Source organism: Takifugu flavidus, chromosome 8, assembly GCF_003711565.1.
Source record: "Takifugu flavidus isolate HTHZ2018 chromosome 8, ASM371156v2, whole genome shotgun sequence".
In the NCBI taxonomy this organism is placed as follows: domain Eukaryota; kingdom Metazoa; phylum Chordata; class Actinopteri; order Tetraodontiformes; family Tetraodontidae; genus Takifugu; species Takifugu flavidus.
Window position 1 is genome coordinate 6,759,540 of NC_079527.1, and position 16,623 is coordinate 6,776,162.

At 46.6% G+C, this 16,623-nt stretch overlaps 1 protein-coding gene across 17 annotated transcripts in view; it reads right to left on the reverse strand.

Moving 5' to 3' along the window:
- Nucleotides 1-1,434: 1,434 nt before the first annotated feature.
- LOC130530010 (neural cell adhesion molecule L1-like protein) overlaps nucleotides 1,435-16,623 on the reverse strand; it is a 39,087-nt gene continuing 23,898 nt past the window's right edge. For 7 of the 17 annotated variants that reach the window (XM_057040805.1, XM_057040807.1, XM_057040802.1 and 4 more), the window contains 16 exons: nucleotides 16,470-16,574; nucleotides 14,709-14,906; nucleotides 14,355-14,425; nucleotides 14,058-14,280; nucleotides 13,368-13,483; nucleotides 12,598-12,802; nucleotides 11,819-11,941; nucleotides 10,114-10,296; nucleotides 9,357-9,377; nucleotides 7,488-7,526; nucleotides 7,198-7,263; nucleotides 6,697-6,810; nucleotides 6,194-6,355; nucleotides 5,647-5,826; nucleotides 5,057-5,129; nucleotides 1,435-1,858 (listed from right to left, as the gene is read on the reverse strand). In XM_057040805.1, coding sequence (XP_056896785.1) covers nucleotides 1,645-1,858; nucleotides 5,057-5,129; nucleotides 5,647-5,826; nucleotides 6,194-6,355; nucleotides 6,697-6,810; nucleotides 7,198-7,263; nucleotides 7,488-7,526; nucleotides 9,357-9,377; nucleotides 10,114-10,296; nucleotides 11,819-11,941; nucleotides 12,598-12,802; nucleotides 13,368-13,483; nucleotides 14,058-14,280; nucleotides 14,355-14,425; nucleotides 14,709-14,906; nucleotides 16,470-16,574 — 2,093 coding nt within the window. In that variant the 3' untranslated portion in view covers nucleotides 1,435-1,644. The remainder of the gene's footprint in view (nucleotides 1,859-5,056; nucleotides 5,130-5,646; nucleotides 5,827-6,193; nucleotides 6,356-6,696; nucleotides 6,811-7,197; nucleotides 7,264-7,487; nucleotides 7,527-9,356; nucleotides 9,378-10,113; nucleotides 10,297-11,818; nucleotides 11,942-12,597; nucleotides 12,803-13,367; nucleotides 13,484-14,057; nucleotides 14,281-14,354; nucleotides 14,426-14,708; nucleotides 14,907-16,469; nucleotides 16,575-16,623) is intronic. The other 10 variants (XM_057040800.1, XM_057040799.1, XM_057040801.1 and 7 more) reach the window with 10 other exon arrangements.

Genomic DNA, 16,623 nt, shown 5'->3' on the forward strand with positions numbered 1-16,623 from the left:
CGGCGGCTCGTGTGACATTAAGCGGCCCTTTAACTGCATTAATCTTTTGTTGTTGTTTAGAGGCTTTGCCGTTCCACCGAGAAAGCAATTTTAAAAAGGATGAGAGCGTAATCCCCGACAAAACCGGGATTATCTCTTTAAATGACCTTTATCTTGCCACAGGCCACAGAGTGTTTTTCTACTCCTCTCTGCCAAGTCTGGTTTGATTACGGCGCCGACGCTTACTCATAATCGGCCCGCTGTAGACCCAATATTAGGCCAAGAGAAAGTCTCTCGTGGGGGGGTTGGGCAGTGAAATGTAGTCAAATTTGTCCTTGAAAAACACAGCGTCAATCAGCGAAAAACCTTTGAATTTCAATCTTTTTATTTTTAACTCCAGATGGAGAAACAGACCAGACACTTATTTGTCGAGAGCCGGGGGAAAATGTAAATCAGCGCCAGCGCCGTTTACGAAGGAGCTCTTCGTTAGCGTTTGTCTCATCAAACGCCTCCTAATTTCACCTCAGTCGCCGAAGAGCTCCACTTTATTTGCAGAAGGAGACAAGAGGGATTGTTAACATTGTTAACTGCATTTCAAAGCTTTCCAAACTTTCTGCTGTTAAGCCCACATCTGATGCCTGCTATGAAGAGGAGGGTTTTTGGAGACTTTTTCAACTGGATCTCCTTTTAAGAAACACGTCTGAACAGGTCCGATCGCAGCTTTATTCCAGCCAAACTGTATCCTTGATGAATATTTTAAAACATGCATTATGCATGTACGCAACCGCAACCGGATAAAAGAGAAATAATGAGAATGAGAATAACAAGTCCTCTTTAGCGGCGTTCGCCGCATTTCTCTCTTCGTTGTTGAAACGGGATTCTTAGCATCGTTGGGGACGAGGAAGATATTTGTTGATAAAATGTCAGAGTTCCTCTTCAGAGGAAAATAAAACGGAGAAACTTTTTTAACTGTTTCGAAGGTTCCATTCACTGAATCAGCAAGTTTCAGCACCGGATTTTACAGCCTTGTTATTAAGTTAAACCTTCCGTCTCAGAGTCTGACCTCTAATGGTTGTGATTGTTGTAATTATGGTGCAGGCTTCATATAGTAAAACACTTCATAAGAAGGTGAGCACTGGGGGATGTGCAGAGGAGGACCAGCATCAAGGCTGCTTATTAACCGCTGTTTACTGCCGCCACCACCCAGCATAAAGGTCCCGGGCTCCATCGGCCTTCCAGCGAGTTCACATGTGCTTCACATGTCACTTTTCTCCGCTACGTTTGTTTCCTCCTACGGTCCAAAGACGCACACCTAAAGCTCTAAATTGCCTCCAGGCTGGGGTGCGGGAGTGTGAGTGGCTCCCCAGGGTCCGGGTCAACGCATGTTCCATATGAATTCTGCTGTTTGCACAATCTTTCATGCTGCCTTTTGAGAGGGGTCCCCACAGAGACCGACAAGGTACAAAAACACTTTATTATTATTAAAATCATCCATAAAGATACAGCGTATTCTCTTACAGTATGTACAAATACTTGCATGGTATTCACATATGAGTCCGTCGTCGCCCGGTTTTGGCTCGCCGCGTGACACTCGGTGGCGGGCGAGCTGGGTTTCAAAAGCCTCAGAGCGATGTGCAGCGGCTGCTTTTCAGACGGAGCCGGGCTTTATGCAGTCACTGTGCCCGCGTCGCTGTGCTCGCTCACAGAGCCAGCGCGTTTGCATCCGGAATATTCACCGATAAAAGAACCGTCCTCGCTGAACTCCCCGCCGCCATCTGCATACTCAACCAGGCTGTCTCTGCTGATGCTGTCCCCCGCCGTGTCGTGGCCATGCAGGGAGCGCGAGCTGGCGCCCTTCAGTGGCTTCTCCTCGCTGTCACTGCCAGTAACGACAGCAGAGATGGATGGTCAGGGTCAGCACAGCCCCACGTAAACAAACACACGCTACCCCACATCTGGCAGACGTTCAAGGGGGACCACACGCGGCTCTAAGTGGCCGCCTACGACACCTACAATGTCACACACGGCACACGCATATGCACATACAGACGTGGGATGCATATTAAACGCACGGCTGCACACACACACACACACACAAGTGCAGGCTAAGGCAAACATCTTATGGCTTCACTACATCACTCCAGATAGCAGGCGGAGGCGAGTGCAGCGGCCGCACAGCGGGGAAGGGAGCACAGGGGAGGCTTGCTACAATCACTTCACTAATTGCTAATTGCTCAGGCTTCAGGACCAAAGGCAATTTCAAATCTCTTTAGAACCAATGGTGGAAATTGCCAGCGTGCACTGAGAGAGAAGAGAGTGGGAGGGTTGTGTGCACGCGTGCGCGCACGTGCATGTGTGTGTGTGTGTGTGTGTGTGTGTGTGTGTGTGTGTGTGTGTGTGTGTGTGTGTGTGTGTGAGGCATACAGAGAGAGAGAGGAAGGCTGAGATTGAGAAAGAAAGAGGGGACTGAGGGAAGATGAGGTGGGGCATATGCAATCCCAGACAAACAGCCTGTCATTCCCGAGTTCTCCCGGGGGGCTCATACGCAGGCTGAGGAGATTAGATGCCAATTTAAGCCCGGGCAACCGGCCAACTCGCAGGTGTCTCACGATGAGACGCGGGGTCACCTCAAAACACCGAGGATACATCCCCCCTCCTATCCGCTCTCTAATTCCCTAAACCGCCCGTGCTTGGTAGCGCGGCGCTCTCTCCCCATTGGGTTTTAGTATGCGTAACACACAGCCCGGCGCTCGGGTAACTGCTATGCGATAGTGCCAATTGAGGCACGCGGTAGTTGACACCTGTGTTCAACTGGAGCTCAACATTTTGGCGCAGTGGCACGGTTCAAACTGAGATTACAAACCGAGCCTCTTTCACAGGGATTTTTTTAATAAGCGGCCTTATCTATCCTATTCCATGGGGCCATTTACCATGCAAGCCACATAAGGTCCGCATTTCAGCCCTTATCAAGCCTCCTTTCTCTGACAACTCTAGAGTGCCGAAGATAAGTGACTGTTATCTAAGAGCAGTGGAACGCCGCGGCAGCTGCAGCCCGCCCACAGCGACTTTGAATGCACCGATAAAATGGGGCTGAGTGCTTTTGAGCCTCGGTTCTCATTCATGACTCCCAGTTCAGTCACATTTGCAGTCAGACGAGAAAAAAAATTAGGGCTTTTTTGCCCGCAAAACTGACAAACAGGTGAGCGAGGGAGGATCGTTACATCACGGGGCACCCAAAGGCTACAGCTGCCGCTGCTGCATCGGTCGGGGAAGATGAAGCTGACCGGATGGTTCAAAACCAGAAAAAGTAGCAGAGGAAAAAAGTATCACATCGTCGGATAATAGCCCACTCCTGTGACCACACCTGCTGTTTTCCAGCAGACTGAGGGGGAAGGCGAGAAATCGGTCTGAAGTCTAATTATCTCCTGTCATCTCGGCAGACATGTGACAGACTGCGGCAGTAGGTGGTCTGCTGCCTTGAGAGATTCAAAGGGCACAAGAATGCTCCAAATCCAGATGGAAAGCCCAGAAAACATATCATATCAAGGCCCGGATCACGAGGCTGAGGTTCCTCCAGGACCAAGCCAAGTTTTAAAGAGATAACCACAGTCTACTGCGCGGTGGCTCCGGCAGCTCGATATCAAAGGAAAAAATAACTGTTTCATACGTTTCTTTTGGATTTTCTTGTGTAATTGTTCAATACTATTGGAAATAAATAAATGCAGTATGTTGGTACAAAGCTTTAGCGCACAGAGCATTGTCTATTGTCTGCAGAACCAGGAAGATCCTCCAAGTATTGTTGGAACTACTCAGAGAACAGCATATGAATAGGAATAAAAAAAAAGAATCAAAGTTGTTTTTACATTAGTGACAGTTGTAGACACAAAACACAAGTGGACGCACTTCAATATTGACTGAAACATTGTTATCGGGAGCTACGGGAAGGTAAAAACATCTCTTAACTAGTCCAAAATCCATTCAAGGCCTGTGGACAATACTGCCGTTCCTGTTTGTTCCTGTTTAACAGAATTACAGTCCTGGCAGAACTGCGAGCGCATTTGGCAGCGAGCGAACAATTGTGAGTAATCATGTTCGGAATAATACGACGATGAGCCGAATCAAAGCAGACAGAAGAAGCTATTTTAGGTGATTTCTGTGGCGTGTGCAGCTGTACTGCAGCGCTGACAGACAAAATGGGATTCTCTTGATTTTCCTAAACTGTCAACCATAAACAATGGAGACAATGGGAATCCAGAATCTATTGTGAAGCGCAACAGCTGCCTATTTTGGGCTTAAAGGCTCAGCGTTTCAACCCATTTAACAGGATGTTGGCCTTATATATTTCTCAAACACGCCACCTCTAGATTAGCCCGCGGCTACAGTGCGACTTCATTTCCAATACTGTATAAAGCATACAGGATCTATAGTTTAAATGCAAATCTGCGAGTGCCAGACAGCTCAGATCTTCTAAAATACAGATTTTAAGACTGTGGGTGACACTTGTAAGCGAGGGTTCAGCAGCAAAATGGTTTTTGAGTAAGAAATGCTTCCATTTTGCAAAGTGCGGCGGGGTCACACCACTAAAAGTGCTGTCGTTTCTTCTATGCATTTGTTAGGCTCCTCTATCAGGGTTTCAATCAAATGTGGTACAATTTGCTTTCCAACGGTATAATTATGCGTCCTCGATTTAAATTACTAAGCGCAGATATCCTTGGATATCGTTTGGATATTTCACACACACGCCAACACATACACACACGAATAGTGAATTCACGTTAAAAGGGGCTAGCTAACATTCCTTAGCCACTACTCAACAGCGATTACCTCGCCCATTAAATGACGATCCCGGTAAAGCTTATGAGCGCGCGGTTTGCTTTTGAGAGGGAAGAGAGAAAACATCACTGTGACACATGACAAACGAGTCCCTCAGCCTGTAGAAAATACTTAACATATGGCTCTGACATTAATACCGCTGTAACAAAGTATAATTCAAGGAGATTTCGTAAATATATATGTAGCATTTGCTCAACAAACTGTGGAGAGCAGATCCCCTCTGCTGAGCAGGACTGCAGCTCACCTGTATTCACAGAAGGTGTCATCATTCATTTCTTGGGACTCCACATCAGGGTGGAGGTCTTCCTTTTCCTTCACTGCAGATGAGGTAGAAGAGAGCTTTTTGCTTGTTTGTTTGTTTGTTGGCAACGCAATTAATGATCTGAATGATCCCAAAGAATCCCAAAGGAGCCGATGCTGACTAAAGAGGACAGGGAAGACAAAGAGGAGGAGTCCCTCAACAGGCGGGGGCCAGTGTGGGAGCCACACGTCTGTGGTGCGAAATAATAAGATGTGCACATGCAGGAGGCCCTGGAGAACATGTAGAGCTGAGTCATGATTGGGTTGACAGTGTCTGTAATCAAATGTGTGGAGGAGGACAAATAGGGCCACGCAGGAAATCAACAGTGGCTGCAAGCAACTCACGGACAGCTTTATAGAGACTGGAATATTCAGCATGCCTCGGTGTCTAACATGCACATGCACTTTTAAACAGGGTAGAGGGTCAAATATGAGGCCCCCAGAAATGTCAGTGTCAATTAGATGATTTAGTTTGGAGTTCTGATTGACTTCCCGAAGGTAAAAGAGCCGAGCGCTGGCCAAAGGCCGACTGACCTTTTTCCATGGAGAACATTTCCTGTCGCTGGGGCGGCGGCGGCGTACCTGCATACTTGCCGCCTATGTTTCTCCGCACAAGGCAGACCGTGAGCGCAATAAGGACGAGCAGCGCCACGGCACACATGGTCCCGATGATCCAGCTCTCGGTCGAAAAGCCACTTAGCTGGCTTTCCACACCTGGGAGCAAAAAGAAAGAAAGAGTGCTCAACCATCGACCTTCCGCACGCTTGAATACTTAAACATAATCAATATCTCCCTCAGCGCAATCGCCATGAAACTTTTGATTTGACTGCAAACACCAGGGGGAAAAAAGGCGACCGTTTCCAGTTGCACGAGGGCGCTCGCGCGTCAGTTTTGCCTTTCAACCACAACACTCAGCCTCTACAGAAAGAATATTAGATGAAAAAAAAAAAGCTAACTCGCGCATTCACGATCATGAACTCACACGTTCACCCTGGTCGATAGCGCTTTGACTGCGCTGTATCAGAGTCTGGAGGTGAAATCACTAAAATCTACCGGTGGCAACAGCTTCTTCTCCTCTCACCTTTGACTTGAGTCTGGATAATGTCTTCGAAAATGCTAGCGTTATCGAGCAGCCCCTTGGCCATGAGACGTATGGTGTACACAGCCCCGGGTTTAAGCCCATCAATAACATGGAAACTTTGGGAAGTGTTTACAGCCTCCGAAATCCTCCAGTTCCCATCACCTTAAAGTGCACAAACATTAGGCGTGTAACAGTTCACACCCTCCAAGAAAGAGACAGGACAGAGATGGACACGTGATCTTTAAATCTTTAGCACCAATCAGCCACAAACGTAAAAACGCTACAAGCGACTGCGCCGCAGCAACAGAGTAAAATCTGGGCGCTGTTGAGTTTGACCTTTGACCCGATCTCCAAACCCCAAAGTGACAAACAAAACAGCCTCATTCCATGTACACAAGGGACCCTTGTCCATGTCCTAGTCAGATCATTTTATCATTGTAGCTGATTGATGCTATTTTAATATACAGCCAATAAAGAGGACAAAGGTGGGGAAGATAGCTTACGGTTATTCATATAGGCCACATAAAATTGTGAGTTCCGCTGCGAATCACCAGCATTCCAGCTGATTCTGGCAAAGGTGTCACTCACGAAGGAGCTTATGTTCAACAGGACGAGACCTGATACAGAAATAGAAGGAATAATAGGGAGGAGGGGAAAGAGAAGACATGCAGACAGAGGGACAAAGGGAAAAAAGGTAGGAAAAGAGGATTAGCAGAGGCAAAACAGTCTCCCCCCGCAGCATGAGAGCAGCTAGGAAAACCCTTCAAGACGACAGTTCAAAAGGCAGCGCCGGGCCCCAGGTGTATGTGATTTTTGGCTCATAAAGGGCTGATGTAGAGATTGTGGGCGTGAGTGACAAATACTGTTTGCCGTCTCTCAGCGAGGCTGGCATTTTCTCGACGCGCCTGCCGCCCCCCCACACAACGTGACTGAAAATCTGAATAGGTGAAGCTGCAGGTGAGCGCGCAGAGATCTGATCAGTGTGGTATATGTGCGGCGTATACCTAAAGGAGGAGGAAGAGTAGGGTTGCCAGGCACAGGGCTGGGAGAGAAGAGAGAGCAGTTGTGGTCTGGAAAGAAAGAGAAGCTTCAGATGTTACCAACACAGTCACCTCTAACGCGCCCTAATGTGGCGAAACACCTAGAGCCAATATTCAGACAAAGACGGAATCTACGGACACCACATCTGTCACAGAGGGAAGGGAACTATTGCTCTGGGTAGGCGCCGCTCTGACACCCACGTCTGTCTGCACAGCTACGCTAACGTGAGCTGCTGCCACTGCAGGATACGTACTGTTGTGAGAAGTGACCACAGCTGGAGCCAGGGACAAATCTTCCCAGATTAAAGATGGGAGAGAAGAAAAGCAGAAGATTACAGATATATGGAAGCTTTAAATGGATCAGGCGCCCACACAAGCACACATCACGCTAGTCCGTTGGCCGTCCTCGGAACAGGAGACAAACATCAGCCAGCTCGAAACACACGCATCACTTCCTGTGTTCTACATGCGCGTGTTTCCTTTTACATAATTAAGTCTGCGGCTGGTTCAACTGTAACCCCAGTGGGTGCTGGCGAGATCACAGTTAAAGTTGCTAAGCTGCTAATTGCCCGCTTTAAAAGAGGCAACAAACAGAGGGTGTTTACAGTAGAATTCTAGTTTTTCATCACGGCATTGATTTTTCAGACTAAATTAGCCTATAGTTGCACGCACACATATCCTCTTCCTCAGCGCCTTTGTGCATTTTACATTTTAATTGAATCCAAACACTAATTTCCAGTTGTGGATGTTCACTAAACCAAAACCGACCTTCTCATTTTTCTCTTTTACCCCCAGAAATGACTCCTCCTCTCCGCCGCCGGCGCGTCACATTGTCTAGTTTAACAGCCATGCAAGATTAACATTGAGTGAAAGACAAAGTCTTAATCTGATTACTGCACACCGCAAATGTGACCTGATTGAAATGAAGCTGCTGCTGTTTACATATCTCATCGGAAACACAATCACATTCCCATTCTCATTGGAATATTGACGTTGAGCTCCGCAGGTCACAGAGACCCGTGCTGCTCAAACTTCTCCTTACTGACGACGTCACAGCTCAGACCGAAGCCGCTAGCCGAGTTGTTGGAAATAACAACTTGGGCGTTGAAATGCTGCGCCAGAGAGCAAGTAGTTTAATCTCTGGAGGAGCCGCTCAGTTTTGCGCGCCTCTGTGCTTCCTGTCATGTTTGCAGTCCGCTTCATCTCCGCTCTCTTGTTATCTCATGAGACCCGATGGGGGAGAAATCTTTGGATTCTTTTTCTTGGAGTTTGGTTAGTAGCTGCGGTTTTTCTCTCTGTCTTCAGAGATGTTCCAGCCCATCCTGGTTTTATTTTCACCTTTCCACGAGCTTTTAAAAACACAACAACTCGGCAGCACACCCACTGTTGATTCTGTCTGTTCTGATATCCTAGCCCGTCCTATTTTTAGACAAACCAGTCATTTCACGGTCAGCAGCCCATCCTCGTTAAATCCAGTGAATTTCTTTTTGTTTTCCTACTGTCACTCCAACCCGTCCATCAATCCTTTTCATTCCTTTATCCTGCTCGCCACTCTTGACACCCATAAATCTGCATTGTGCCTTGCGGCAAACGCACCCAGAGGACCGAGGCACTTTATCTCCCCACAGAACCTTCTGCTCACACAAATATACAAACAGTGGATCTAATGGCTCTCGGGCCGGACAGCCACGAGATGCAGAGCCTCTCTCAGGAAATGTATGAGCAGGAGAGATGAAAACGTTCTGAGATGATGGATGCGCTTTTTTCATAAACACCTCTTTTTGCATGCCTGGCAACTCTGCTTTTCAGCCTAATATCAGGGTTCAAATAGATACCTGTCAAATGGAGCAATGGCAGGTTAGATCATTAATCTAATAGTCCTACTTAAATATTAATTTGCGCCTCATGTAAGAGATACGAGGGGTTGCACCTAAACAACGTGGATTATCTTTCATCAGTAGAGTGTAGTTCATCACGGATCTGTGACCGTTCTTAAACTGAGCTAAAACGTTGGAATCCAGTCTGAACACATCAGGCTTTGTTTGTTTTCCCAACAGATTCTGTGGCAGAAATTCCAAAGATTCTGTGAACGACAACCGGAGGGCGCTTAAAACAAGGCTTACCTCCATTTGTTCGCCGCAGAGCTAAAGGGAACACAGAAAAGCGGAGCTCAGGATCCATGTTTCATTAATAAAGAGCGCGTCAGTACAACTCTTCTAATGAGGCCATACGCGCCGACCCCAGGGTTCAGAGGTCCACGGTGTTGAGCTATAATAGATCGCTTATTAAAACATGCTTTTTTTCTTCAACTTACATGCCGGACTGGGGATTTTATGCTACGCTAATAGGCATTAGCAGCTTTGTGAGAACTCCAATGTGAAACAACAATCTTTTCCAATTTTGAGGTTTGTTTTTGTGTATGTTGTCAACCAGGAAGTAGACCTCTTTCGTTTAAGAGCTGAAAACCCATAATGATGTCATACTAACTCAGTTTTTCTTCAGCAAGCAGGTAAAAAGCAGTTGACTTTGAGGTTTTATTCTCTCCAGTGTGTTATTTTGGCCAATCATGGTTTCATGCAATCAAAGCTGGATGAGTAATCATTTTAGCAGGCTTAAGGCTCTGATCATAACCATGGCAACCACCTTTTTCATTCCATTAACATTGGAACAAACCAAAGGGAAAAATGCCAAAAGCAAATGTTATATAGTGGCAAAAGTAGGAGGTCATTTTCTTTCAATTTACAGTTCAATGTTGCAAGAGAAAAACTGTTTCTCAAGTTGGAGCCCAGTGAGGTGGCACTGCTCATACATCGTCACTGCAGAGCTCCTGCAAAACTTCTCTATTTTTTGGTTAAAATTCTTCTGGCGGCTGATACTCACGTGTTTGAGCGACGGTGACGCTCTCCTGGACCAGCGGAGGTCCACAACCCGCCTGAGTGCAGCCACTGAGGAGGAAGCGGTACAGGCTGCCCTCCTCCAATCCCTGGATCTGCCACTGGGTGGTGTCAGCTACGGTGATGTTTACCTCCCGAGAGTCAACAACCTCCATAGTGGTCTTATTAACTACAGAGGAAGCCAGAAAGTTGTCAGGTCAGTTGAAAAAGCAAAACAAATCAGTGCTGCTGTATGTTAATGGCAGAATGCTATAATGAGGGTCAGTGGCTGAGGGAGGGAGAAGATGGAGAGCTGTCATGCTAGCTCAGGCAGGAAGTGAGTGCAGCCGATACATGTCGTGACAGGTGAGCCGAGGAGGAATAAATTACAGGGAGAGTGGAGGTCGAGATTAAAGGATACAGAGCTCAACGGGAGCGAAGTGTAAACAAGTGGGAGTGGATGAAAAGAGGAAGCGATGGAGGAGACAAGAGGAGGTGGAATTGCTGGAGACATCATATAGGAGGCAAAGCTGCAAGCAGCAGGAAAAAACTAACAGAGTAGGAGCAGGAAATGGGAGGAAGACGTAAAATTAGGTGTAAACAGGAGGGTGTGAAAACTGTATCTGTGCAGAAATGAGAAACGCTCAGCTTAAAATAAAATCCTAATAGATGTTATTACAACACTATAACGCAATATAACTGACTACAAGTGTAAATAATTCATTCATTACCCAAATTCTTTTGTTCATTTTAATTTCTTACAAAGAGCCTACTTTAAATTAGATTTCAGACATGTCGAAGCTAATCAAAGACAGCCTGATAGTATGTGATAAAAATGTGCTACATGCTAAAATGCTAATGCCCACTCCTGATGAGATTTCTACAGTTGATATAATAACATTGATAACATATTGACGCTAAAGTTGCTAAATGCAGCAGTGATCATGAGATTTGGAGACCATAAATACCAGCAAAACTGAGAGATAACCATTATGTAAAACCTACTGGAGAGTGACTGCACATGTACTGTAATGTAATGGAGGTTTAACTGAAGGCTGGCGAGAATAAAAAAAAGAAGAAAAAAGCAGAAACCTGAATTCAAAAAAACACAACCCTTTAACACCCACCTCCTACACTGTGTGTGAAAATCTGTGCAAAGTCTGACATCTGATACAAGAAAAATAGCAGAAAGGAGATGCCGGACAGAGAGCATTGAAGAGCCGGCCAGACTCTGTGGGGGCTGGTGGAGGCAGCAAAGGGCTGTCACTGCCTTCATATTTTACACAAAAGACCTGAGAAAGGTCAGCCAACCAAAGAGTGGGCTTTGAACAGAGGGAAAGAGAAATCCCCTCACTCACATGTTCACTCTAACTGTGCTGTGGGCATAAAGGAAGTGGGCTTTTTTTTCCATCTTCTGACTGATAAATGTGTAAAATGGACATAAGCTAATACTGGCTCCAGCAAAGCACCGACAGAATCTGAGTAGGCTGCACAGATGAGCTGCTGGAGGATCAAGTGTGCAACAGTGCGACCTACTGGTCAGAGTGAGAACAGCAGGCAGGAGAAGAAAGGAAAGAACGTCATTAGTCAGTATGTTTTTTCAGGATTATTAGGTGGGCATCAACCCTTTTGTTTGGCTCACACGACTACTGTGACGATTATGTACCATACACTGCATAAATGTTATAAATGTTGCGATGGTGGGTACGTACTGTGGTGGCACTGCAGGAGATAGCCAATGAGGATCCCATTGGTCTGGAGCGGAGAACCCCATTCCAGCAAAACAGAGTTTTTCTGGGTTTTGTAGGCAGTCAGGATGGGCACTTGTGCTGGAACTGTAAAAATTATAATCACAGTAATAAGCATGGCTCCGCTGCTCATCTGAAATTCACTACACACACCAGATTTCATGAAAACTCTATATGTGTAAGGTGATCCAGGCTCTGGATCAGATCCGTCTTTGCTATACCCAAATTGCAGGTTTAACTCTTTAAGTTGTTTTTTTCAGGCACACATTGAACTCTTGTTCTATCAAACTGAGCTTCTACTTTAGCTGGATTTTTCTCCTTTAAGCTTAAAAGAAGATAACTAGGTGGGGGGGGGGGGGGTTCAGCTAGGTAGCTAAACCATTTTTATTAAGTTATTTTCTCCTTTGTCATTCCTAAGTCTGCCTGGCTCCTCTCCTGGTTGCTGCCACCTGCTCCCCCTCAACTGTGCCTCCCCGGTGTATAAAAGCTGTGTTCTCCTCCCGTCTCTGTCAGATGTTCCAGATGTTCCTGTGAGTTAGCACGTCTGTGTGTTAGCCTGTCGCCCTGCCCGTGTTTCCCGCGGGTTCTTAGCGTTCCAGTCGGTGTGTTTGATTTCCAGCATTTCATTCTTGGCTCTGGCTTTTCCTCCCAGCTCTGGGTTGGGGTCCTAACCCTGTCTCCTGTGTCTGCCATTAAGGCCACATAACACTTTGAATCTGGCAAGCGAGGAGAACCCAACTGACCTCCCTCTGGAGTCCTGAATATGACTGGGTCACTGTTGGGCCCGTTGCCCTTCTTGTTGTAAACGCTGACAGTGAGCCTGTACTCAGAGAAGGGTTCGAGACCCGGCACGATGGCCTGAGTCCTCCTGCCGGGAAACAACAGGGACTGGCGCTCATCCAGAGTCTTGTTGAGATTCATCAGGCTGCGTAATCTGGACCAGTGGATCTGTGAGAGGAGAGCGATGGCGGTGAGAATCGTGTCTGAACTGAGATTTGCTGCCTTAAAAATGCACGACTGACGGTGCGGAACGAAACCGGGTATTATTTTGATTATAAGAGCAGAAATACAAAGACTCGCTGTAATAAAATCCTAAAAGGGGCAGCATTTAGTCCAAACTTGAGGTGGAAATTGAGTCTGAACTGCTCAACAAAGCATAATGAGGCGAGTGATAAAAGAAGAACACTGCTGCACCAGGTAATCAAGAATTATTGATTGACTGCTTGAAGCTTTGAAATCAAGGCCAGCGTTAACAATCAACAACTCGCTGTCGGCTGCTGTGTTTCAAAATACAAAATAACACCAGCAATTTATTTTAGAACGTATTGATGATTTTTGGAATATAATAGCTGCTTTTTCACCTGTAGTGTTTGTGCACCTCACAACAAATCAACCAGGAGTGTTTACTTTGTGTTGATGATGAGTGATTTTTAAGAACTGATCGCAAATGCAACGCCGTTCATTGGTAAAATTGTACTTTCACGGAAGGGTTTCTGCAACAACGCAAACTTACTTTGTAGCCCCCGAGATGACCTCTCACAGTGGCAGGCGACACTGGGGTCCAGCTAACTCTCAGAGCAGTTGTGTTGAACACCTCCACAGCTACGTCCCGTGGCGCTGCAGCGGGGACTGAAGAAGCACGCGGTCGAAGGTCAGGAGCAGCGGAATACAGAAAACAGCAGCTTGTCTTTGCAGGAGCCCTCTGCAGCTAAACAGCACTCACACAAAATAAAGGCCAGGCACGAAACAGCCTCACTAGAGGGTCTGGAATCTGTTCTCGTGCAGATCCAAACCCGACTAGACAAAATCATGAAATGAAAACGTGGCCTCTTCTCTACGAGGCTGCGACAGAAGGTGGACAGGGAGGAGCGGACTAAGTGCCTCAGATGTTCTGGAGAACAAAGAGCATCTGTCAAATCTCCCACTGATTGGGAGATTTGACCTCCCCCGGCTCTACAAAGGTCACGCGCCACCTGCTGGATTGGCCAGGTTTCTTGTTGTGGAGGGGTCTCTACTGCACATGTGGGTGGGGGGTAGGAGCACATGTGGGTGGGGGGTAGGAGCCAAAAAGGGAGAGCCGGAGAAGCTAACCTGACACATTTTCCCGGAGACAGTGCCGAAAGACGACTGGAGGTGAGAAGTTCAGAGGAGGAAGTTAAGATTGGCTCATAGTTGTGGGTGAATGACAGAGTTCAGAACTCACCATCTTCTCCTGAGTAACCGGTGACAACTTTGGGTTCGGGACCCCAGCCCTGGTTATTCCTGCTCTGAATTTTAACCTCGTACGGGACGAACGTGGACACGTTCCTCACGACAAAGGAGTGCCGTTTGACCAGGTGCTCCTTCCACTCCTCCTCCACCCCCAGCCTCCTGTAGCTCACCTTGTACTCAAGGCCGGGGCCGTTGTGCTCGATGGGCAGCAGCGGCTACAACAGGACAAACAGAAACCTGAACATTGCTTTAATTTTGATTTCCTTGGTAGATTTGCCCTTTTACTTACCTCCCAGCTAATGTCCATTTGATGAGGACGATGGCCTTGAATTTTGATGCTCTGTGGGTTCTTCTCAGGAGCTTTGAGGAAAAGGTTTGTATATATGATCGTTTCTCTTTTATTCTTCAGAATTGTAAACGCTGAATTCCACCCATGATTGCGGTCGACATTTTAAAGGCCAAATTAATGCGACGAGTAAAACCGAGATTTTTCTCTAATCACAAATATCCACTTTGGCGGTTCCTGCAGACAAAAGCCTCTCTACAAAGGACCCCTCTGCATATTTCAAAAGAAGTGTTCAAACTTTAAAGCAGCAGCACAGAACCAGAGCAGAAAATGTTAATTAAAGGCAGTGAGTCTCACCAGCAGGGGGTGTTTTGTGTCTCTCAGTGGGATCACTAGGGGGCCCAGGTCCAACAGCATTAACGGCGTACACTCTGAACTTGTAGTCGAGGTCCCCTTGTAGTGCCAGCACGGCTGTTGCCTGGTTACCGGGGACTTTCTGGAAATCTCTCCACCTACCAGGCTCCCACTGGCTCTCCTCGTACTCCACCACAAATTCTGCGCTCAGGGAGGAGACAGGAGATGAGCTCTAACGACCCGCTGGTTACAATTTAATCACTGATAATAAAGAAATTAATTCTAAAGTCAAACGCGTGTTCTTTTTGCCAACACCTCATCTCCACAACAGTCCCACAAAATCCTTTTTCATAAATCCACCAAAGACTAATTTGTTCCTGCTCCTGAATTTTTGGCACATTCATTGACAATTCTTCTTCCCAAAACCGATGAGTCAAATGTCTCCAATATATTCAGCCTCATCTTCAATGTGTCTCCTCGAGAGCGTCCATCTGTAGACCACTGTCACAAGTTAGTTTGGAATCCCCTGTCTGTCCTGATGCAGCTGAGCTGCTTCACCAACGATGCAGATTTCACGTGCATACAGAGGATTGCAATGAATCACTTTGGCGCCAACTAGTGGTCGCACGTAAAACTACACATATTTGGGTTCAAAGGTTCAAAGTGCAACTCTCACCTGTGGGTTTAAAAAAACAATTTATCCAATTTCAAACCCAGCAGGGAAAAGTAGCATCAATTATCCTCAGCCCGGAGAGTGGAAAACATGTGAAATGACCATTGTTGCCATGTCAAATGTTGCTAATATCTACTGTAGAGTCTAGTCTGTATCTGCTGTATTCGGAATTACACCTGCCGCTTAAATTACCATCTCCATAAATGCAAAACAATATTATTTTTGGGTTTTGTAGCAGATTTAAGCAGTAATGGGTTAAATCCAAACACAAACCCACGGGGGCTGACCACACCTGAGTGAGCGTTTCAAAAGAAATAACCTCACAGCTGACAGGTCTGCAGCTCCGCAACTATTGAATTAAAGGAATTAAAGGCTTACACATTTCAGAATCCACTCCCAGCTTGTCGACTCTTCTTCCGGATCACAGATTTCGCATATCAAAGCTGCTAAACACTTCAAGATGATACAATGATCGGTTTTCATAAATTCTTTATCACTAAGTTCCAAAAATAAGCGAGCCCCTTTGAGCTGCCTAAATGAGGCTTCAGCGCCAAGATGCTCGCCACTTCACAGCTATTTGTACCATTGCCTTTTAAACAGCTTTGTGGGGGGGGGGGGGGGCGAGTTCCCACTCTCCATGATCACAGCAGAAGGATCTCTTATCTCTCCCTTTAGCAGCACAGACACGAGTGATGTGCAATAACTGAATTATCTTGGCATCAAAAGAACATCCTAAATCAGCTTTAGGTGACACTTTTTCAGCCCGCTTCAACACAGCAGCCTCCCGACAGAAATGGCTGGATCGAAATTCCCAGTTTTGAGTGCCATTCTCCTGAATCATGACTGTTATCAGTCTCCTATTACACCCCCATTGACTTCCCTAGTGGAGCGATAGAGTCTGAATCCGTTCCATTAAATTCGCTCAGCCATGCAGGCTGCTTTCTGGGCCTGCTTGGACCAAAAGATCTAATAAACTCACAAAGACACTCTTCACGGCAGCATCGTTCCTCAATGACTACTGTGAACTAACCGTGGAGCTCTTAAAGCAAACGGCAGCGTTCATAGCAACACCCCCAACACCTCCAGGTTACCTGTAACCGAGCTGTTGTGATCGCTCCCCGGGACCCACGACAGGCTGATGTTCCTCGGACTCCTGATTTCAGATATTTCTAATTTCAGGGGGGCATCGGGAACATCTGCAGCACACATGGAACATAGCAGCTGAGAACCCAACCTTGGTCGCAT